This window comes from Schistocerca serialis, chromosome 9, assembly GCF_023864345.2.
Source record: "Schistocerca serialis cubense isolate TAMUIC-IGC-003099 chromosome 9, iqSchSeri2.2, whole genome shotgun sequence".
NCBI classification, from domain to species: Eukaryota; Metazoa; Arthropoda; class Insecta; order Orthoptera; family Acrididae; genus Schistocerca; species Schistocerca serialis.
This window is the reverse complement of record NC_064646.1, coordinates 136,843,340-136,867,448: the sequence shown is the minus strand read 5'-3', so window position 1 is coordinate 136,867,448 and position 24,109 is coordinate 136,843,340. Positions and strand designations below refer to the sequence as shown.

The window sequence follows — 24,109 nt, the reverse complement described above, 5'->3', positions numbered from 1 at the left end:
GTACGTCCACCCGGCCTCCCGCATGCCCACTATACGCCCTCGCTCAAAGTCCGTCAACTGCACATACGGTTCACGTCCACACTGTCGCGGCGTGCTACCAGTGTTAAAGACTGCGATGGAGCTCCGTATGCCACGGCAAACTGGCTGACACTGACGGCGGCGGTGCACAAATGCTGCGCAGCTAGCGCCATTCGACGGCCAACACCGCGGTTTCTGGTGTGTCCGCTGTGACGTGCGTGTGATCATTGCTTGTACAGACCTCTCGCAGTGTCCGGAGCAAGTATGGTGGGTCTGACACACCGGCGTCAATGTGTTCTTTTTTCCATTTCCAGGAGTGTATTTGTTCAATGTCAACAGCCTATCTACGCGAAATGCAACTTTTTTGGCTTACCCAGAAACAGATGGAGGTAAAGGTGCAGACGAAGTAGTATCGATGTTGCACTATTATATCTTCACCATTTTACAGTCCAATGTCAAAAACTTGTACATATTTTTCGATTCTTGTAGCGGTCAGAACAAGAACTGCACCATGTTTCACTTCTGTCATTATGTGGTACAAATCCTAAAAAAACTAGACTGCATAACAATCATATTCCCTATTCGCAGCCACTCTTACCTAGAATGCGATAGAGATATGGCCCCAATAAAAGGCAAATTTCCCGCAGAGATATCAGAACATTGGGTAAATGAAATAAAGAATGCCAGAGTAAAACCTTCATCTTTCACTATGATTGAAGCTGACCAAAACCTATTTAGAAAATGGACTGCTTTTTTGGAAAATCACTATCACTAGAAATGCCCATTTGCTACATGACCAATTTGTGAAATAAAATTTTCAAACGACCATTGTAGGTTAGTTGAACACAGATAATCTTACACTGGGTACTTTCTTATGTCACCAATCCTAACACAACACCAACTTACCAAGCTTTCAAGAAAGACAGAAGACCCTGGTGATAATACGTCCTCTTTACCACCAATTCTGCATGAAGGTAAGAGAAAATGACTCAAAACTTAACCTTTGCTTTCACATATCAGTAATCTATAGACCTATAATGAGTTATAGAATAACATCTCATAACAATAGTGTAACCCTGAAAGTAATGAAAACTTATCAGTACATGAAATATTTTTGCCATTATTGCAACAGATATTTAGTTAGGTTATTAGTTAAATTCATAATACGCTATGTAAGTAGGTAGGTTACTATTTTATGACAAAAACCACCAGCAGGTTCCCTTGTTTTAGCCCAAAAGTTTGCTTATTTCCAGATCTGATTATACTAAAACCTGGAAAGTACCAAGACCTGCAGCTCCTGAAGGCGTTTTGCAGTTCATCTGCTCAAAAGTACTTTGAACTTCCTCATTGACAAAACATGCTCAAAAGTACTTTGAAGAACTTCCTCACTGACAAAACATAAGTTGTATGTAACAGTATTAAAATAAAATCTATATGGGCCTAATGTGTTAAAACCTAGAATATTATAAATCTTATAAAATAAACAGTAAACAGAATCTGTTTATAGATTATAAGATCCACTGAAGAAGCACAGAAAGATAGTGGACTTTCATCATTTTTACCAGGTTTTTTATGACTACCATCACTTTTACCATGTTTTTTGTGTACCTATTTAAATCTTTAATCAATAAAGTACCTTAAAATTGAATGTGTTTATTGTATTACATTTATTACCTAAACAAATGGATATAGAACAATAAAAATGTTGTTGTGATAATTATACGGTGAACGTTTATGATATACGAAAGACTATAGCAGAAAATTCGTCGTCCTGAAAAGTTGCAAAAAAGTGACTATCATCATTTTTGCATTGTGCTTTTCACTTGCCATCAATACCATTACTGAATCCTTGTTTTTCCCTCTGAACATGGGCTTGTCTTACCTTCTGCCTTATAGTGGGTAATAACACCTGCTTACATGCTGCATTATCTGTAGAGTAATTCAATGACAGAGGAAAGTAAGCGAGGGAGAGAGAGAGAGAGAGAGAGAGAGAGAGAGAGAGAGAGAGAGAGAGAGTGTGTTTATTCACAACATTTTCTCAGTTGTTGCAATTAACATTACTTGCTAAACTGAATTAGTTATTTCTCTACCTTTTAAATACTACTGCTTGGGCTATAAAATTTTTTGTTATATTGTTATCTACTTACATGTATTTGTTGTTACTTTGTAAGACAGTGCCATTTCTAATCCAGTAAACACTAGGATCTGGTGAACCATCCACAGTACATTCTATGTCAGCATCATACTGGAGAGCTTGTCCTACTCTCTGCCTGGCCACATTAACTATGGGGGCAAATTCAATATTCAGTTCAATACTACGTCTTGCTGCCTTTCCCACTCCATTATCAGCCACACAATAATAAACTCCTCGATCCTCCTTTCTGACTGTGTGTATTTGTAGTATTTTGCTCCTGTAAACATCAACACACTATTGATTAGCTCAATGAGTTCTTAAGATATTTGAGTTCACATTCAGTTAAGTGCACTTGCAAATAAATGTAAGTTATTGTAACCAAATGAAATGTTAATATCAGACATAATGATGGAAAACTAATGTGTATGGAAAACTAATGTGTAAAAACCAATGACTGTATTTAGAACTATTTGCTGCTGTTGTTGTTGTCTTCAGTCTGAAGATTGGTTTGATGCAGTTCTCTGTGCTAATCAGTCTTCCAGAAGCCTCTTCAGCTCTGAATAACTATTGTAGATTACATCCATTTGAACCTGTCTGCTGTATTCATCCTTTGGTCTCCCGGTAGAGTTTTTAACCCCTCCCCCCTACCCCTATGCACACACTTCCCTCTGATGCCAAATTGACACTTCGTTGATGCCTTAGAACGTGTCCTATCAATGAAACTTCTCTTTTATTCAAGTTGTGCATAAATTTCTGTTCTCTTCAATCTAATGCAGTACCTCCACATTAGTTACCTGATCTTCTCATCTAATCTTTAGCTTCAGCTTCCTACTACAGCACCACATTTCAAAAGCTTCTATTCTCTTCTCCCACTACAACACCACATTTCAAAAGCTCCTATTCTCTTGTCTGAATTGCTTATCACCCCTATTTCAATTCTTTACACACCAGGATATCTTCAGGATAGATTTCCTAACAGTAAAATTGTATTCAATGGTAACAAATTCCTCTTCTTCATAAATGCTTTCCTTGTTATAGCCTGTCATCATTTTGTAATCTCTCTATTTTAGCTATCATTAGTTATTTTGCTGCCCATGTAGCAAACTCATCTACTTCTTTTGGTGTCTCAATTTCTAATTCAATCCCTTCAGCATCACTGGCTTAATTTGACTCTTTCCATTAGTTTTGTTTTGCTGTTGCTGGTGACCATATTGTAACCTCTTTTCAAGATGTTATTCATTCTGTTCAACTGCTCCACCAAGCCCTTTGATGTCTCTGACAGAATTGTAATGTCACTGACAAAACAAAAATTTTTCATTGCTTCTTGTTTTATTTTAATTTCTTCTCCAAATTTTTCTTTGGTTTGCTGCAGTACTTGCTGAAAGTATCGACTGATTAACATTGGGGATAGGCTACAGCTTTATCTCACTCCTTTCTCAACTACTGCTCCCATTCATACCCTTCACTCTTGGTTTCTATGCAAGCTACATACAGCCCTTCACTCCCTGTGTTTTATCTCTGCTACTTCGGTATTTCAGCCAACATTGTCAAAAAAAATTTCTAAGTCTACGATTCTGTAAATGTAGGCTTGTCTTACTTTAACATATCTTCTAAGAGAAGAATGCATTGCCTGTTCCTATGTTTCTCTGGAAACCAAAGTGACCTCCTCCAGATTTTCATTCTTCTGTAAATAACTTGCATTGGTGTTTTGCAACCATGACTTTTTAAATTGATAGTTCTCTAATATAAGAGGCATTAAAAAAGAAACCACCCGGAGGCATAATTACAGAAACCAGTAGCTGTATGTTAGAAGTATTGACCATGGCTGTTGAGATACTTGTCCCACTGTGACACAAGGTGGTGAATGACTGCCTCATAAAATGCCTGGGGCTGCAATGTTAACCAGTTCCGCACATACAGCTGGACATTGTCGTGAAAGGTAAATCGTTTGCCCCTTAGAGCCTTTTTAAGAGGACCAAAAATGGCATAATCACAGGAAGAGAGATCCAGACAGTATGGAGGGTGACCGAGAACCTCCCAGGAGTTCCGTGACTGTGTTGGCAGTATGAGGCTTTGCATTGTCTTGGGTGAGATTTGCCTGGTCATTTTGATTTGATTGCTTGGCGAAGGGTGGTCAAGGTTTGCGGGTAATGCGGGGCGTTCACAGTTGTCCCGTGCTGCAGGAAGTGAATCAGAAGGGGGTCAAAGAAGAACGGCAGCATAACCTTTCCTGCACTCATGTGAACAACGACGTCCTGCTGTACGTGCGGAACTGGTTAACATTGCAGTCCCGGGAATTTTGTGAGACAGTCATTCACTGCCTTATGTCACAGTGGAACAAGTGCCTCAACAGCCACTGTCAATACTTCTAACATACAGGTACGGGTTTCTGCCTCTGGCTCATTTCTTTTTGAACGCCCCTTATATTTAAATTTGCCAGTGCTCTCTTCATTTGGAAATGGAAATATTACATTCATTTTTAAGTCTGATGGTTTCCACTGCCGCATATCTAGTGCTCATCCGCTGGAATAGTTTCATTGTGGCTGGCTCTCCCATGGATCTCAGTAATTCTGAGGGAATGTTATCTACTCTAGGCACATTTTTCGACTTAGGTTTTTCAGTGCTCTGCCAGATTCTTCTCACAGTATCATCTCTTCTGTCTTATCTTCATTTATTTTCCTTTCTGAGCCCTTGGTATTCATCCAGTTGCTTCTCTCTTCTTCAAATGTCTCTTTAATCTTTGTGTAGGTGGCATCTATCCTTTCTCTTAGTTACACATTCTTCCATAGCACTGAATTTGCCTTCTGGCCACTCCTGCTTTGCCATTTTGCATTTTATACCAATTTCATTTAGAGCTATAGTAATTGTGGAACAGTGATAACAAAAATCACAAATGATCACTGGTCATTTTTTGAAAACAGGAATTTAAGAGTTGACATGGCAACTAACAAAAAACTTAATTTAATGTTTGGCCCATATGAAAAATTATTCTTTTATTTATTTATGTGTCCATATAAATCTCTTTTTCAGTTCATATATTGTACACAGGATATTGGACAGAAACCTTTTTAACTATTGGTTTTTCAAATGTCAAATATACATTATTTAAATTTTTATAACAAATAGGATCTATACAGTTAATAATTACAATTTTTTAAAATACTGTATATTTATAACTTATTTCTACAATTAAAAATACAAATTAAATTTTTTCTTGCATAAGATACTGTGAGATTGAATAGTAGCAGTTTTTCAGAAGGTAGGCTGTCGCAGACTTTTTAAAGCTTTGTTGTTCAGGAAGAGATTTTATATGTCTTAGTAATCTGTTGTAAAGTTTTGTTCCTGCATGATATACATCTTTTTGGCTTAATGTGGTGTTACAACGATTAAAATATATGTCACTGTCTGACCTGGTACTGTAATCAATAGATTTTTGCACAGAATAATTATTTTGGATGAGGTGTCAGAACTGAAACAGCGATCGAACAAAATGACTGAGTTTAGTAGCCATGAAACACAGAGTCTGAATTTAATTTTTGTCTGCTGCAGAAGTTTATGGCCTGTGTTTTCAGGAATGAAAATGGAATTCTTTTCATTGTTAGCTTACTAAAGATAAAAGAGTATTTAGTGAATACTATGCATGCCTTCTGGCTCAACTGAATAAAAAAGTACCTGGGTAGAAGCTTAGCCTGCTTTCATCAGGACAATGAAAGAAGCTTTGATAAAGAGGAAATGTAGAGATCATAATATAAATTGTTGGAAAATCCATCCTCTTCACCAGATTCCTTTCCCATAGCCAAAGGGATTTGTGGCAGGAAAACATTCTGAGTGCACTGAAGAGGTTGTTGGAGTAGTAAATTGGTATTTCGCATATTTTTAATAACTGCAAATAAGGGATGGAACTCAGTCACTGCAAACATTTAAGATGAAGTACACTGATCTGTCCATCAAAGCAATTTTCTCTTCAACAAAATAATAAGATCATTATCTTCTCATGTGATTCAAACTCCACAAACTTGTTAACTGTGGACTGGTGTGTAGCTGGCAGCACTGCCCTTACAGTGCGGCAATGGTCCCTAATTAATCATGATATGTGGCACTGTTTCAACTCCACATCTGCTGTGCCCAGGTCAACCTTTTAAGAGCTAGGCATAAAGCTACGGTCAGCTGAGTTGTGTGGGACCCAGACAGTGTAAGCGTCTAACATGCACAATGGACCCAGAGTGAAAAATTTGTTTTATGTGGTGATTGCCTAACTACTGCAGCTGTGCAAGGATGGCACTCTCAGAACATATTTTTAACCAGTTACCATTGGATGATTGGGGAGTACCCAGCAAAAAATTCGTGGAGTCAGAACCACCTCAAATGTCCGGATGACCTAGAAGAGTTAATTGTCATAACTCATATTACTCTGAGACTATACTGCCATATAAAAACTGCTAAACATTGATAACAATGGTAAGATACACAAGATCTTCAAGCACATAAACTGCAGTGTGACATTCAGTTAGCAAATTAACATATTAAATTTCTGGAAAAGATACGTGTACTGAAGATTGGTTGAGCATGACTGAAAAATATGAGAGCCTGAGTTAGTCACAATTTGGATTCCAGAAGGGTTTCTCCACTGGACTTGCCATCAATTAGTTTACTGACCATGTATTAAAATGTCCAAATTCTTGAAACAACACCAGGCGTATTGATGGTGGATGCAGAAATACAGAAAAGTGTCATTACAAATATATTTGGCTCTATACAGTGTGTTTAAGAAGCAGAGGCAATCTTTGAGAGATAGCTCCCAACACTGTAAGGAATAAGGAATATTCTAAAAAATATTAGTATAAAAAAACATTAAACTTGCTAAATAAAAATTAATGACTGTTCATAGATAATACTTTCCATGACAATGGATGTTTTAAGTAGCACTCACAGAGCTTCATCTTCAAAGTCTGGAACAATAAGTGGTCTAAAAATTTACAGGTACATTTTGAATAGTTTTGAAACCAGGAAAGCATGTACTGTTTTAACGTAAAATTCAGAAAATAGCTGAAAAAAATATAGGGACAAGAGGAATGTTCGATATGAGTCACCAGCTTTGGTCAGTGACATAATGTTAATGGTTGTTGTCGCATCGCCATTTGGTGCATGTATTCACAGTGTTGTTATTACTTGGTGAAGCCAATGATGTAAGGAGAGGAGAAAAAAAAAAAAGAATGGTAGTGGTGACAGATTGATCTGCAACTTAACCCAAGCTACAGTTTAGGTTGGAAGGCAACAGTTTGGTTGTGGGTTGATGAAGCCAACGAATGTGAAACTAAATAAACCTAGTTGTGGTAAGAGACTGATCTGCAGCTTAGCCTGTTTGCCAAAACTCCAAAAACATCCTGTTGTAATTGCCATATTGCTTATGACTTCTGTCGTATGTTTCCCATGTGACTGGTCAAAGGCGACTACTCGCATCAAACATTCCTCTATGTCCACAATATAGACATCAGGATACACTGGAGAACGAGCAAGAAAAAGAAATCAAGAAGCTGGAATGTAACAATACCAGAGAAGGAAAGTTGCTACTCACCAAATAGTGGAGATGCTGAGTCACCATAGGTACAACAAAAAGATTCACACAATTATAGCTTTCGGCCATTAAGGCCTTTGTCAGCAGTAGACACACATACACACATGCATACACACACTCACACAAATGCAACTTGCACATACACCTACAGTCTCAGAGAACTGAAACCACACAGTTCTCTGAGACTGCAGACGTGTGTGTGTGTGTGTGTGTGTGTGTGTGTGTGTGTGTGTGTGTGTGTGTGTGTGTGTGTCTACTGCTGACGAAGACCTTAATGGCCATGAATGATTTGTGATAGAATACAAAAGCACATACAAAAATGTTACAAAAACACTTAGAAAAAAGGATACTCATGACAAAGCAAAGCGCCCACACATAGCAAAGATCACAGAATAAAATCTAGGAAGTCAAAGCTTTGCTCCAGGCACCATGTACACTAACTACCATGTCACTAAGGACAGAAGTGAAGCAGTTACCACATAAAGATATCTACAGACGGACAATACCCATTGTGAGCAATATTGGGGCAGCCACCTACCCAGCTGCAACATATCTCAAAAAAATGTTGGCACCATATGTGGAGAAGTGTGCACACCACATCCGCAACTCATGGGACTTTGTGGAATGTCTTAAAAACCTACGTTTCTCAGATGCAGACTTAATGGTCAGTTTTGACGTGGTGTCCCTGTTCACCAGAGTGCCCCTTAAGGACACGCTTAACTTAATCAGTGAGAAGTTTGATGGAGCTGTGCTGGATCTGTTTAAGCATATTCTAACATCGACTTAACTTCCTATGTGGAGGTCAATTCTATGAACAGACTGAAGGGGTGGCGATGGGTAGCCCCTTGTCACCAGCAGTGGCCAACCTGTTCATGGAGAAGTTCGAGGATGAGGCTCTTACAATTGCCACTTACCAGCCAACATGCTTCCTGAGATACGTTGATGACACATTTGTCATTTGGCCCCACGATTGCGAAAAACTGGAAGACTTTCTGGGCCACCTGAACTCAAGGCATCCGAATATTAAATTCACCATGGAGCTAGAAAAGGATGGTCAGCTTCCGTTTCTGGATGTCCTGGTGAAGAAGAAGGCGGATGGCACCTTCAGCCACAGTGTGTACTGAAAGCCAACACACACACAGACTTATACCTACAGGCCGAAAGCTGCCACCACCCAGCACAAAAGACCGGGGTGCTTAGAACACTCGTACACCGAGCCAAGACACTGTCTGACTCTGACAGTGTGGTGGGGGAACTTGAACATCTTCCAAAAGTGTTTGCTAGCAACGGATTCTCATCCAGGGACATCCACAGAGCTCTACATCCCGCCAGACATCAGGATACACTGGAGAACGAGCAAGAAAAAGAAATCAAGAAGCTGGCATTTTTACCGTATGCCGGGCCTGTTTCTGCCAAGATCAGCAGAATACTAATGAAACATAACATCAAGAGTGTCTTCTGCCCATCTATCAAAATCAGGGTTTTACTTTGAACAGTCAAAGATGACCTGTGATTAAGGAAGCCTGGCATTTACAACATTCCTTGTGAATGCGGTATGTCCTACATTGGCCAAACAACTAGAACGGTGGAAATCAGCTGTAAGGAACACCAGCAACATACCAGGCTAAGGCAGGCCACAAAATCAGCAATAGCTGAACACTGCCTAGAGTTGGAACATTCCATGGATTATGAGAACACCAAGGTCATGGTCCAGACCCCCAGGTTCTGGTATAGTGTCATCACTGAATCTATAGAGATAAAGATGGCACGAAACCTGATTAACCGGGAAGCAGGATACCAGCTAAGCACAGCATGGAGTCCGTCATTTGAGCTGCTGAAGCAATACCGGAGAAAATATATTTCCAACACCAACAATGAGCCTCAGACAGCCACACACTGAGGGCACGAACCAAGAAAGGCTCACGAGGAAGCCTCAGCCGCAGTCGGAGGCGGCCAGAGCAGGCGCGGACGGAATAGGGAATGTCCAGAGCGGCAGGGGAGCGCCACTCACAGGTGCGGACCGAGAAGGGAACACCAGGAGGCCATGACTGCAGTTGGAGGCAGCCAGAGTGGGTGCGGATGGAATAGGGAACACCTAGAGCGGCAGGATAGCGCAACTCACGGGCGCAGACTGATGAGGGAACAGCAAACAGAACACCAGGCACCGGGCAGGCATAAATATGCAACCCGGCCAGCAAGCAGCCAGTCTCAGGGAACACCTGATGAAGACGTCAAGTAATGACATCGAAATATCGTGTTTGGAAGATGCTGATATCTGGCAGAAGACCCGATTTCCACGAGATGTCAATACAAGGGTAATTCAGAAATTAAGTTTCCTTGTTATAAAAAGAAAAGAAAACATAGTTATATGAAAAACTGTATTGGCAATGGATATAGCAAGGTTTGAGCTATTTTTGACATTGTATCCAACAGAATTGAGATACTTGTCATACCATGGGATCAGCCTTTGTATTGCTATGTTGTCCAGCATGTGACCAATATCTTTAACTCTTCATCATTGTGAAAATGCTGATCAAAGGACAGGAATGTCTTGAGGTACAAGATAAGTTAGAAATCAGTTAGTGCAAGATTAGGATTCTTCAGACAGTGATCAAACAGCTCCCTGATGAACTCCTCCAGAACAGCTATTGTGCACCATGCCATATGTGGACAGGCATTGTCATGAATCAGCACAACATCTGCACTCAGCACTCCATCCCTCATATTTTGAATGGCCCATTGCAATTTCTGCAGAGTTTCACAGCAATTGTCAGTTTTCAATGTTTATCCTCTGGCCAGGAAGTTAATGAGTAGAATTCCTTTTCCATTCCGGAACACTGCACACATCACTTTCTACTCAGAAACAGTCTGAACTTCACCTTGGCCTGAGGTCCACTGTGGCACCAGTGGATCAACTGCCGTGAGTTATCTAGTGTCAAGTGCGCAAATCACATCTCAACGCATATGACAATCCTGCTGAGGAATTTGTCGCAGTCATCATTGTACTACTGCTGCAGAAATGTTAATGCTGATTCAAACCAATTCATTTTGTGTTTCAGATGTTGGGTTTTTTGCCTTACACCTGACACATACTTTCTTGAACTGCAGGTGCTTAGTGACAATTTAATGCAAAAAGGGGCACGATATCTGCAGTCCTGAGATCCATAATCATGAAACAATGGTTTTCCATGTATTGTCACACTAGCTCCAAATGGTCATCATTGAAGAGGGGCAGTCACCCACAGACCCCTTCAGTATGCACATTTTGACAACTTTCAGGATATGCCGTGTGTTTGTTTGTGACCTACAGCCTGTAAGCCTGAACAGCTGATGACAAATTATGATTGGTGCTATGTTTTGTGTGCTAGGAAATTTCATCACTTGCAGTTGGCAGGAGAATGAATTAGAGCTGCTATTTTGAGCCACTGCTGCAGTGCTACTGAAAACAGGTGAGACTTTGTCTGGTCATCGTACACCATAGACCCAAAAATTTCGAAGACTGATTTTATTCCTGGCGTACAAGTGAAATCAGTGCAGTAACTATGATGGCAGTTGGAACTGTTGTCACTGTTGTTGTTGTGGTCTTCTATCCAAAGAATGGTTTGGTGCAGCTCGCCATGCTACTCTATCCTGTGCAAGCCTCTCCATCTCTGAATAACTATTGCAACCTACAGCTTTCTGAATCTGCTTGCTGTATTCATCTCTTGGTCTCCCTCTATGATTTTTACCCCCTACACTTCCCTCAAGTACTAAACTGATGATCTCTTGATGTCTCAGGACATGTCATATCAACCATTCCCTTCTTCTGGTCAAGCTGTGCTACAAATCTCTTATCTCCCCACTTCTATTCAGTATTTCCTCTTTAGTTGTTTGATCGACCCATCTAATCTTCAGCATTCTTCTGTAGCACTAAATTTTGAAAGCTTCTCTTTTTATCTAAATTGTTTATGTACATGTTTGACTTCCATAGATGGCCATCCTCCAGACAAATACCTTCATAAAATACTTACTAAAACTTACATCTATATTCGATGCCAACAAATTCCTCTTCTTCAGAAGTGCTTTTCTTGCCATTTCCAGTCTGAATTTTATATCCTGTCTACTTCAGCCATGATCAGTTATTTTTCTGCCAAAATAGCAAAACTCATCTACTACTTTGTGTGTCTGTTTCCTACTCTGATTCCCTTAGCATCGCCTGATTTAATTTGGCTACATTCCACCATCCTTGTTTTCTTTTCTTGATGTTCATCTTATATCCTCCTTTCAAGACACCATCCACATGTTAAACTGCTCCTCCAAGTTCTTTGCTGTCTCTGATAGAATTACAATGTCATTGACAAACATCAATGTTTTTATTTCTTCTCCCTGGACTTTAATTCATACTCCAAATTTTTCTTTGGTTTCCTTTACTGCTTGTTCATTTTAATATGGAATAACATCAGGGACAGGCTACTAAAATCCTGTCTCACTCCCTTTTCAACCACGACCACCCTTTCATGCCCCTTGACTCTTATAAATGCCATCTGGTTTCTGTGCAAGTTGTAAATAACCTTTTGCACCCTTTATTTTACCCCTGCTACTTACAGAATTTCAAAGAGGGGATTCCACTTAGAAGTGTCAAAAGCTTTCTCTAAGTCTATAAATGCTATAATGTAGGTCTGCTTTTCCATGACCTATCTTCTAAGATCATTTGTAGGGTCAGTATTGCCTCCTGTATTCCTGCATTTCTCTGGAATCACAGCTGATCTTCCCTGAGGTCAGCTTCTACCGGTTTTTTCATTTTTCAGTAAAGAATTCATGTTAGTATTTTGCAACCATGACTTATTAAACTGATAGTTCAGTAATTTTCACACCTGTAAGCAACTGCTTTCTTGCGAACTGGAATTACTAAAATCTTCTTGAAGTCTGAGGGTATTTTGCCTGCCTCATACATCTTGCACACCAGACAGAAGAGTTTTGTCATGGATGGCTCTCCTGCAGCCATCAGTAGTTCTGATGGAATGTAGTCTACTCCCAGATCCTTGTTTCAACTTGGAACTTTGTCATATTCTTCTTGCAGTATCATATCTCCCATCTCATCTTCATCTATGTCCACTTCTATTTCTATAATATTGCTTTAAAGTTCATCTCCCTTGTACAGACCCTCTATATACTCCTTCCACATCTTTTCCTTCTTTGTTTAGGACTGATTTACCATCTGAGCTCTTGATATTCACTCAGATGCTTCTCTTTTCCCCAAAGACCTCTTAAATTTCCTGTAGGTGGTATCTATCTTTCCCGTAATGAAATATGCTTCTAAATTTAGATTAAAGTTCAGTCTTGATCACGTTATGTCTGTTTTAATGGGTAACCGGTTTCGGTTTTTTTTATAAAACCATCATCAGACCCATTGGCTCCCTTGGGTTGGTAGGTGGAGCTCTCCTTGCTGCTGTGCAGTCAACTGATCAGTTGACTGCACAGCAGCAAGGAGAGCTCCACCTACCAACCCAAGGGAGCCAATGGGTCTGATGATGGTTTTATAGAAAAAACCGAAACCGGTTACCCATTAAAACAGACATAACGTGATCAAGACTGAACTTTAATCTAAATATAACAATTGATCACTGTATTCCAAAAATGTTTACCAAAAATGCTTCTAAATCATTACATTTGCCCTCTATCCATTCCAGCTTCGCAATTTTACACTGTAGCAGGTCAGGGTTTAGTGATGGTAGATATTGAGCTTCAGTGACAGAGGAGAGCAAAGGACATTATTTTGTCAAGGAAAGGACATTATTTTGTCAAGGGTGGCAGGAAGGAAGCGACTTTATGGTAGGTGGAGTGGACTCTTTCCTTGGCTCGGTTGGTGAGGTGTGAGTGAAACATTGGTGGTTCCACTAACAGTCATTTCTTGAGACATAAGACCATTTAAACAAACAAACTAATACATTGTGTTTTAACTTGCTCAATTCCTTGCAGTGCGGAATGGTGGAGTCGTACCATGCAGAGTCAGGTGACAGCTGATGATGCGACACTCATGTTTCAGCAGCGTGCCAGCAGTTTATTCTTCCATTCCCTACAGTGCCTTTGACTCACTGCAGCAGCAGCATGGTCTTCTCCTTGTGAATTCATTCGTTGCATTATTAACAAGTAGCTATGGCATAAGGTGGAGTGCTCTGTCCCTGAACTGAATCAGTGATCCTCAGGTTCAGTGTCTTATGGCGGAGTTCTTCAGCCTCTAAGTTCACAGGTGAGGCTGCAGTCCCTTCGTCCTCACCAGCCACCTGGATAAGTACTACATGAACTTCTTTCTGGTAACATCTGGGATGGCATCTTCTGCATTGACCTATTGGTGCTGTACCAACATCTTCTCCTGTCGAGCAGCATAGCAGCTAAGTCATTGTAAAGAAGTATGACATTCACTGACTAACCATGGGTCCATCCATCCATGTGACTTTTCTTTGTGTCTTCATTCTCCCCTTGAAGGACCTCTTCAGAGGACCCCCCCCCCCCCCACACCCATTTGTCGGAGGTGATTATTTGGTGTTTTTGTTAATGTCATGAAGTTTTTAGGGTGGTGACTGACTCTTTGTTTATTGATCTATGCTTCTCACATTGGGCCAAAACATGATGAATGTCAACACACATTCTGGCTTTCCATTGTTTTGCCTCTATGCTGGTGTGGTTGGGCATTGTCCTTTCACTTTCATCCTGTTCCACATCGACAGTTACATCATGCATGTGAGTTCAGTATGCTGACAGTTCCTGGAGCATTGACCGCTGCTATGCGAACTGCACTGGTCACTGTTCTCCTTAGAAGCATTTCCCGTCTGCTCAGTTATTGACCTGTCAATGTACTGAATGCTGCTGTGCAAACTGTGCTGGTCATCAGCCTTCTCATGTTATGTAGAAACATGACCAATGTCAGTGTACATGCTGGCTTTCCCTCTTCAACTGCTGCCGCTTCCAAATATTGTGGCTTAACGTGTCAAAGTCTCTAAAATGTTCACTTAACCTATAATAAGTCTTTCTGCTTTGAACAACCATAAATAACCCATAATTATTATACATAATTAATATACACCCTACAACACAGTCTGTCAGTCTCATTTTTAAAACATTTGTATTCCTCTTTACCTGTTTCACTTGCTGCATTTTTTTTAATTTTCTCCTTCCATCATTTAAATTCAATTTCACCAGTGTTGTCCAAGAATTTCTATTAGGCATCCAAGAATTTCTATTAGGCCTTGTCCTTTTACCTATTTGATCCTCTGCTGCTTTCACTACATCTCTTAAAGCTACCCATTCTTCTTCTACTGTACTCCTTTCCCCTGTTATAGTCAACTGGTACCTAATCCTCCCTCTGAAACCCCCAACAACCTCTGGTTCTTTCAACTTATCCATGCCCCATCTCCTTAATTTCCTAGATTTTTCCAATTTCTTCAGTTTTACTCTACAGTTCATAACCAATAAATTGTGGTCAGAATTCACATCTGCCCTTGGAAAAGTCTCACAATTTAAAAGACTGGTTCTTAAATCTCCATCTAACCATTATATAATCACTCTGAAACTTTTTGGGGTCTCCAGGTCTCTTCCACATATACAACCTCCTTTTATGATTCTTAGACCAAGTGTTAGCAATGACTAAATTATGCTCTGTGAAATTTTTACCAGGCTGCTCCCTCTTTCATTCCTTTCCCCCAGTGCATATTCATCTACTATTTTTCCTCCATCATTTGCAGAGCTTGCTGTCATGTAAGCTTGTACTACTGTGGTATGCATGGGCCTTGTGTCTGATGTGGTTACAATGCTACTATGCTGTTCATAGTAGCTTACCCGCATTCCTATCTTCTTATTATCATTAAACCCACTCCTGCATTACTCCTATTTGACTTTGTATTTATACCTCTGTACTCGCCTGACCAGGAGTCCTCTTCCTCCTGCCACCAAGCTTCACTAATTCCCCCTATATCTAACTTCAACCTATCCATTTTTCTTTTTAAATTTTCTAACTTACCTGCCTAATTAAGGAGTCTAACATTCCATGGTATGATCCGTAGGATGCCAGTTTTGTTTCTCCTGATGATGACATCCTCCTGAGTAGTTTCCACCTGGAGGTCCGAAAGGAAGACTATTTTACCTCCAGAATATTTTACCCAAGAGACCAATTTGGTTGATGTTAGAATGCCAAATTATTCAGTCATCCAGACTGCTGCACCTGCATTTTATGGCTGTCTGTATCACTGAGTCATGCAAGCCACCCCACTTATGACAGGGTCCATGGTTCATGGTGGAGGGGGACTGGAATCAAAAACTGTAAACAACAGCTGTGCATTTGACCAGTCAGTTGTGAACAGGCATTGTTACATAAAGGAAATGCTGCTGTGGTGTGTCATCATTGTTGTGTCACAAATCACAGAGGTGCAATTAACTGAACATCTCTAAGTCAAGTGTTCAAGACATTCTCCAGATTGTTTTGAAGAAGAGAAAATAGTGTGTAAAGTTTTTCCCACACATCCTGCCTCCTGAACAAAATTGGTGATGCATCGACACCTGTCACAAAAACAACATTAAAGCCAATGTGATGCATGAGTTCAACAAGATCCCAAAGAAAGACAATTTAGATGTTTTGCACTATTATATGAATGTTCTGTGCATTGCACTCAAATGGGGGAAGACACATAGAACACTGGGAGCATTAAAACCACCATCTTAACTATTTTTCATTAATCCAGCCTCAAATTTTTTTGGTTTGACAGGATACGACTGTTACACAATAGCTCATCATGCATGTGTTGTATTTCAGCATCCTACTTATTGCTCCATAGGGATTGTGAAGTCTAATTACATAGTTCACAGAGATATTTCAGAAGTCGTTTTCTCTTCTACATCTACATCTACATTTACATCTGTACTCTGCAAACCACCATGAGGTGTACAGCCCCATGCGTGAACTTTTCTTGTGATATTAGCTCTCATACAATGTGGAAACAGACATCAACATGCTTTGAGCATTTCTGAAACTCAGTTTTTGGTCAGCTGGCAAGAGCTTGTACCATAAACTTGGAGAAAATGTGTAGCTTTCATTAGTTCCATTTCACTAAAGAGACAAATCACCTATATGACATTTTTTGCATCTTCACTGGTAGCTACAAACTCTTATCCCACCACCGATAGGCACAAATATCTTTCTTGCCTGCTGGCCTAGCTTACTTCTCCTCCACTGTACTTCAACAGCAATAAATTTACAAAATGGTGAGTGGTTGGTGCATTGCCACAGTCAGCATCACTAAATGCTTCCACCACTCCTGAGAATTCAGCAGCTCCATACATAAGTTCAAGTGACAATGTCCCTTGGACATATTTTAAAATACGAGGGCCTTTCAGAAAGCGATTGCCATTCTAGTGTGGTGTTAATATTTGTGCATGAAGTGCCACCATTCTCACATCATCATGCTCTCTGATTTGGTATTGATCCAGCTGTGAAAGTACTAACCTCATTCTTTCATGCATTCACTTGTTACAACTTCAAAAAGTTAGCAGTGTCATAAAAATATCCCATGAATTCCGAGTAGTAATATGATTGTTTTTGGGGCTACATGTTTCAGCAGTACTGTATATGCTGCAAACATTATGAGTGAAGGGACTGTACAGCAACAAGTCTGATTTTTTAAAAGTAATAGAACAAACATTCATGATGAAGAGAGGAGTGGTAAGCCTTCTGTTGGGAGTGATGATTTCATAAAGAAAATTGGTGAAACAGTTCCTGAAAATTGAAATTTACCATCTATGAACTTTCTGAATAACTCCTGCAAATTTGTCATACAGTTTTGTATGAGGTTGTCACCAATAAGTTAGGCTGCTGAAAGTTTTGTGCTTGCTGGTAACAAAATTGCTCATAGAGGTCCACAAAACCAAACGAAAGGGTTCTAGCTTAGACTTCCTTTAATGCTATGATGCAGACGTAGGAGGCTTTTTAAGAGAATGGTAACTGGTGGCAAAACTTGGGTGGCATTCATAAACACCAAAATGAAACAATTGTCAATGTTGTGGGGCCATACCAATTCTCCATGCAAGCTGAAGAAAGTCCGCCATTATTGTCATCGAGGAAGGTTATGGCTATGGCTTTTTGGGATGCTGGGGGAGTTTTTCTGGTTGAATTTATGGAGCATGGAATTGCGATCACTTCAGATGTCTACTGTGAAGCTCTGAAGAAAGTTAAATTAACCATTCTAAACAAATGTAGAATGCTGACATCTGGTGATGTGTTGTTGCATGACAAATGCTCATCCTCACAGTGCCCAAAAAATGCTAGAGATTTTGAAGAAAATTAAACGGGATGTTTTTGATCACCCCCATACAGCCCAGACTTGGTGTCAAGCAATTCTCTTCACTTTACTCACAGGAAGAAGTTTCTTGTATTGCAGCACTTTGATGACAATGACAAACTTCAAATGGAGTGAAAGATAGCTACACACCCTTGTGGCAAGGTTTTATGAAGACATAATTTATAAATTAGTGAAACACTATGACAATTCTTAAATATAAATGGCGACTGTATTGAAAAATAGCAAAAAGCTGGCGTTTCAAGGTGTGTATAATGATTTTTTTCCACAGCAAGTTTTTTTACTTGCAGCCAAATGGAGGTTACTTTTCAAATCACCGTCATATATTCAATTGGGGTTAAAAAAGTCGTGGGCAACCTCCTGATATCGTGTCAGACCTCCATTTTGCCTCGCATAGTGCAGCAACATGACATGGCATGGATTCAACAAGTCATTGTAAGTCCCCTGCAGAAACATTGAGTCATGTTGCCTCTAGAGTTGTCCATAATGTGAAAGTGTTGCCAGTACATGACTTTGTGCATGAACTGACATCTCAATTATGTCTCATAAATGTTTGATGGGATTTGTGTCAGGTGATCTAAGTGGCAAAATCATTTGCTCCAATTATCAAGAATGTTCTTGAAACCGATCAGGAACAACTGTGTCCCACTCACATGGCGCATTCTCATTCATAACAATTTGATTGTTGTTTGCAGACACAAAGTTCATGAATGGCTGCAAATGGTCTACAAGTAACTCAACATAACCATTTCCAGTCAATGTTCAGTTCAGTTGGACCAAAACCCAGTGCATTCCATATAAACACAGTCCACACCATTATGGAGCCACCACCTTCTAGCACAGAGCCTTGTTTACAACTTGGCTCCATGGCTTCATGGGGTCTGCACAACAGTTGAACCCTACCATCAGCTCTTTCCAACTGAAACTGGAACTCACCTGAACAGGCCATGGTTTTCTAGTCACCTAGGTCCAACTAATATAATCATGAATCCAGGAGAGGTGCTGCAGGTGATGTTGTGCCGTTAGCAAAGGCACTCTCATCAGTCGTCTGCTGCCATAGCCCACTAATGCCATATTTTGCCACACTGTCCTATCGGATATGTTCATCTTACATCCAAAATTGATTTCTGTGTTCATTTAATGTAGAATTACTTGTCTGTTAGCACTGACAACTCTACGCAAACACCGCTACTCCCCAGTTGCTAAGTGGAGGCCATCAGCCACTACGCTGTCCGTAGTGAGAGGTAATTCCTGAAATTTGGTATTCTTGGCACACTCTTGACATTGTGGATCTCAGAATAGTGAATTTTCTAATGATTTCTGAAATGAAATGTCCCATGCATCTAACTCCAACTACCATTTTGTGTTCAGAGTCTGTTAATTCCCGTAATGCGGCCATAACCACATGAATCACCTGAGTACAAATGACAGTTCTGTCAATGCACCACCATTTTATACCTTCTGTATATGTGCATATCGCTATCTCATGACTTTGTCACCTTGGTGTGTATTTTTGTTTTCTCCATAAACTGTGGCACAGAGTATACAGAGCTTGAATTCTTCTAACTGCACTTTTTCTCAGTTGGTGATGAGTAATCACTTGCTTTTACTGTTTTACAACAATGGAGTACACCTTCTGTGTAAGCCTTTTCGCTGATGAAAACTAAACCATTTCAATCATGATGTATGATTAGTATGCTGAAAATGCATCCAACTGCTTCTGCCATAATAAGCTTTAGTCTTGGAAGATGTATGAAGTTAGAGCTATTGTTACTCTTCAGAAACTCAGTAGTCAAGTCTCCTGGTACAACTTGTGCTCTATAACCAGTGCTCACATCACTCATCATTTATTTACATTTTATCCTCCATTGTTAAGTCTTCAGTAATTAAGGTTTTCAATCATTACTGATTTGCATATTCTCTTCTGTTAATAGTCATCTATAAAAATGTAAACAAGAAAACAAATATTTACTGCCGATGCAGTTCATACTTTTCAGATTTATTTCAAATGGTTTTGAAAAGGTGATCAAGAATAGGAGGTTCATTAATTTTTGCAGAATTATTTTTAAATTGTGACACTGGACTTCTCATTCCAAAAATATACACTGTCTGGCAAGAAAAAGTGAAGCACCCAAAAGAAATGGTCGAATATCAATGAAACTTCATATGAAAATGAAAATGCCATCAGAGCATATGCAAATGACTGAAGCTGAAATTCTCTGTGACAGATGGAATGGCCACCATAGTGAATTAGTGTTGGTTGTGTTTGGGTTGTTACCATACCCAGTGAGGTTTATAAGGGGTATGAACAGCATCAGATGTTGAGTGATCACTGTGAAGGACATGAAGAAGCTGCATACACTTGTAAGACATAATTATCAGTATCTTGTTGAATTTGGAAGGGACCTCATTTTAGGTCTCCATTTGGCTGGCTGGTTGAATCATGCTATTTCTAGATTTGTGAGGTATTTGCATGTGACAGTTGCCTGATGTTATACTGCAAGGGAATGTGAGATCAGGCATAATTAGCATCAAGATTCTGGTAGATTACGTCTGACCACCACAAGGGAGGATCGCCATATAACACACCAATCACGCTGCAGCTCTTTCACATCTGCAACTGCCAGTATAGAAGTACTGGAGCTCCAGCAATGTTCTCTGTCATCCCACACCACTGGTCATAGATTAGTAGCAACCAGAGCAGGGAATTACTATCCCATGCGTAGGCCACTGTCATCACCACAGCACAAACAGCTGCATTCTAGATGGTTCCATGACCAGGAAGGATGGCCTGCTGATGAATGGTATGTATTGTGTTCAGTGAAGAATTATGGTTCTGAACTATCCTGGATGACAAATGTCAGCAAGTTTGGGGACAACCTGAGGAGAGGTCCTATTCATCCAATGGTTTTTAGAGGCAGAGCAGTGTTACTTCTGGTGTCACGGCATTGGGACCCATCAAGTATGACTAAAGGTCATGACTAAGGGAACCCTGATGGCACATTGTTACATCACAGATATCCTGCATCTCCATATGTTACCTCACAAGCAATAGTATAGTGGTGGCAATTTTCAACAGGACAATGCTCATCCACACACATGGCACATGTCTATATGAACTGTCTGTATGATATTGAGGCACTTCAGTGGCCAGCAAGATGTCCAGATCTGTCCCCAATAGAATGTGTGTGGGGCTAGTTTAGATGTCGACTCCATCTCTGTGCCAGTGTCCAGGATATCAAGGACCATTTACAACAGTTGAGGACTAACTTGCCTCAAGAGAGGATACAACAGCTTTATGATGCTCTTTCCAACCAAATCATTGCAACAATCCATGTCAGATGGGCTGCAGAGTCATATTGATAAGCAGACTCATACTGCCAAGTTCTTTGAAAATTTGACTTGATTTTGTAATCACTGAAATAACTTTACATACTGTCTCCATCTATGAAGTTATTTTCATTTGCTCCTCCTCTTAAGGGTGTCCTGCTATTTTTAGTCAGACACTTATGAGATTAAATAATTTAACTAATGTAGTTTGGGACAAATTTCTGACTGAGGAGAAGTCATGTATGGTGTTCCCCATGGCCCAATCTTAGGTCCATTATTGTTCCTCATATATTTAAATGATCTTGCATCTAATATACAACAAGTAGAATTAGTTCTTTTTGCAGATGACACTAGTGCTGTTATCAATCCTTGTGTACATACAGAAATGGAAGAAATGGTAAGCAAAGTTCTTGAAAGTATTATTGTCTGGTTTTCTGCAAATGGTGTCACCCTCAATTTTAAAAAGGCACAACGTATTCAGTTCTGTACATTTTGGTGTACCACACCAATGATAAGTGTAAACATGGTGAGGAAATAACGAACAGGGTTGAAACTTCAAAATTCTTAGGTGTCCATGTTGATGAGAATTTAAACTGGAAAAACTATATTTTTGAACTCCTAAAAAACTTAGTTCAGTGACATTTGGACTTAGAATCATTGCAAATCTTAGAGAGACTCATATTATTAAGTTGATTATTCTAAATGTTTCATTCAGTAATTTCATGTGGCTGCATATTTCCAATAATGTCATGTGGAATAATGTTCTGGGATAACTTATCTTTAAGAAATAAAGTCTTCAAAAAGGTCAAACACATTCTGCAAGAATAAGGTGTGTGTTGTGCTCATCCAAAATTGTCTTGTAGACACCTGTTTAAGTAGCTGGGCATTCTGACTATTGCTTCAAAGAATGGTTATTCCCTCATGAAGCTTGTGGTAAATAATCCACTACAGTTTAAAAGGAACCATTATGTACACACTTACAATGGCAGAAGGAAAAATCACATCCATTACACTACATTAAGATTGTCTTTAGCACAAAACAGGGTCCACAATTCTGAATGTAAAATTTTTGATTACTTACCCAGTGATATAAAATATTTGGGAGGCAGCAATGTAAAATTTGAAAACAAACTAAAAACGTTCCTTCCTGACAGATTCTTCTATTCTGTAGACGAATTTGTATTATTGTAATGTGTAAAAGCTTTCTATTCCATAGAAGAAATTCTATTATTTTAATGTGTAAAAGGTGGTGGGTAGGAATTACTAACTGACAACTGTACATTAAAAACGCTTGAGAGCTCCTCCTATTCCGTAGAAGAATTTCTATTATTTAATGTGTAAGAGGTGGTGGGCAGGAATTACTAACCCACACCTGTACATTAAAAAAAAAAAAAAAAAAAGGGAGCGATATTTACACTTTATTTGTTTTGTCCTTCAAATCCTACATGTATAGAATATATACAAGGATATTGGACATGGTTAGGTCTTTACAAGATAAAATACAATTTGTATTGCATTCCTAAGGACTAGATATTGAAGTAATTTAGCAAAGAATCATAAATACAACAAACATTAGAGGCAACATACAAAGTAGAATATTTATACTGCATATTTATTTTTGTTGTTTGGTTTCTAGGTACTCTGTCAGACTTTAAAAGGAACGATCAATTAAATATGCTTCCAGAATGAGATTCTCACTCTGCAGCGGAGTGTGCGCTGATATGAAACTTCCTGGCGGATTAAAACTGTGTGCCCGACCGAGACTCGAACTCAGGACCTTTGCCTTTCGCAGGCAAGTGCTCTACCATCTGAGCTACCCAAGCACGTCTCACGCCCTGTCTTCACAGCTTTACTTCTGCCAGTAAGTCGTGCTTCGGTAGCTCAGATTGTAGAGCACTTGCCCGCGAAGGCAAAGTTCCCGAGTTCGAGTCTAGGTCGGGCACACAGTTTTAATCTGCCAGGAAGTTTCATATCAGCGCACACTCCGCTGCAGAGTGAGAATCTCATTCTGGAAACATCCCCCAGGCTGTGGCTAAGCCATGTCTCCGCAGTATCCTTTCTTTCAGGAGTGCAAGGTTCGCAGAAGAGCTTCTGTAAAGTTTGGAAGGTAGTAGACGAGAAACTGGCAGAAGTAAAGCTGTGAGTACCGGGCGTGAGCCATGCTTCAGTAGCTCAGATGGTAGAGCACTTGCCCGCGAAAGGCAAAGGTCCCGAGTTCGAGTCTCGGTCGGGCACACAGTTTTAATCTGCCAGGAAGTTTCAATTAAATATGCCTTTAGTTCAGCCTTAAAACTACTGAGTTTGCTTACTGATTTAATATGGTTAGGTAGATTATTGTAAATCTTTATCCCAGTATGTAGTGTGCCTTTTTGGCACAATGATGTTCTCACCTGTTTTGTATGAAGGTCAGATTTTTGCCTTGTATTGTATGCATGTATGTCTTCATTTTTTGATAAGATATCTGGGTGTCTATCAATATATTGTTTGATGAAAAATGATGTTTCGTAGATAAAAATGCAAGGGAGAGGAAGAACTGACAGTTTTTTGACTATGGGTCTGCATGATTTCGTGTTGTTCAGCCCTTCAATAATTCTTAATATTCTCTTTTGCATCCTGAAAAGTTTAATATTTGTTGTTGCATTGTCCCAGAAGATTATGCCACATTTAATTAAAGAATGCACATTGGAGTAGAATACATTTAACAGGCTGGCTTTGCAGCAACAAGTT

At 39.7% G+C, this 24,109-nt stretch overlaps 1 protein-coding gene across 3 annotated transcripts in view; it reads right to left on the bottom strand.

Moving 5' to 3' along the window:
* LOC126419325 (lachesin-like) overlaps positions 1 to 24,109 on the bottom strand; it is a 140,615-nt gene that overhangs the window by 45,832 nt on the left and 70,674 nt on the right. For all 3 annotated transcript variants that reach the window (XM_050086509.1, XM_050086507.1, XM_050086508.1), the window contains exon 4: positions 2,166 to 2,429. In XM_050086509.1, the coding sequence (XP_049942466.1) occupies positions 2,166 to 2,429 (264 nt within the window). The remainder of the gene's footprint in view (positions 1 to 2,165; positions 2,430 to 24,109) is intronic.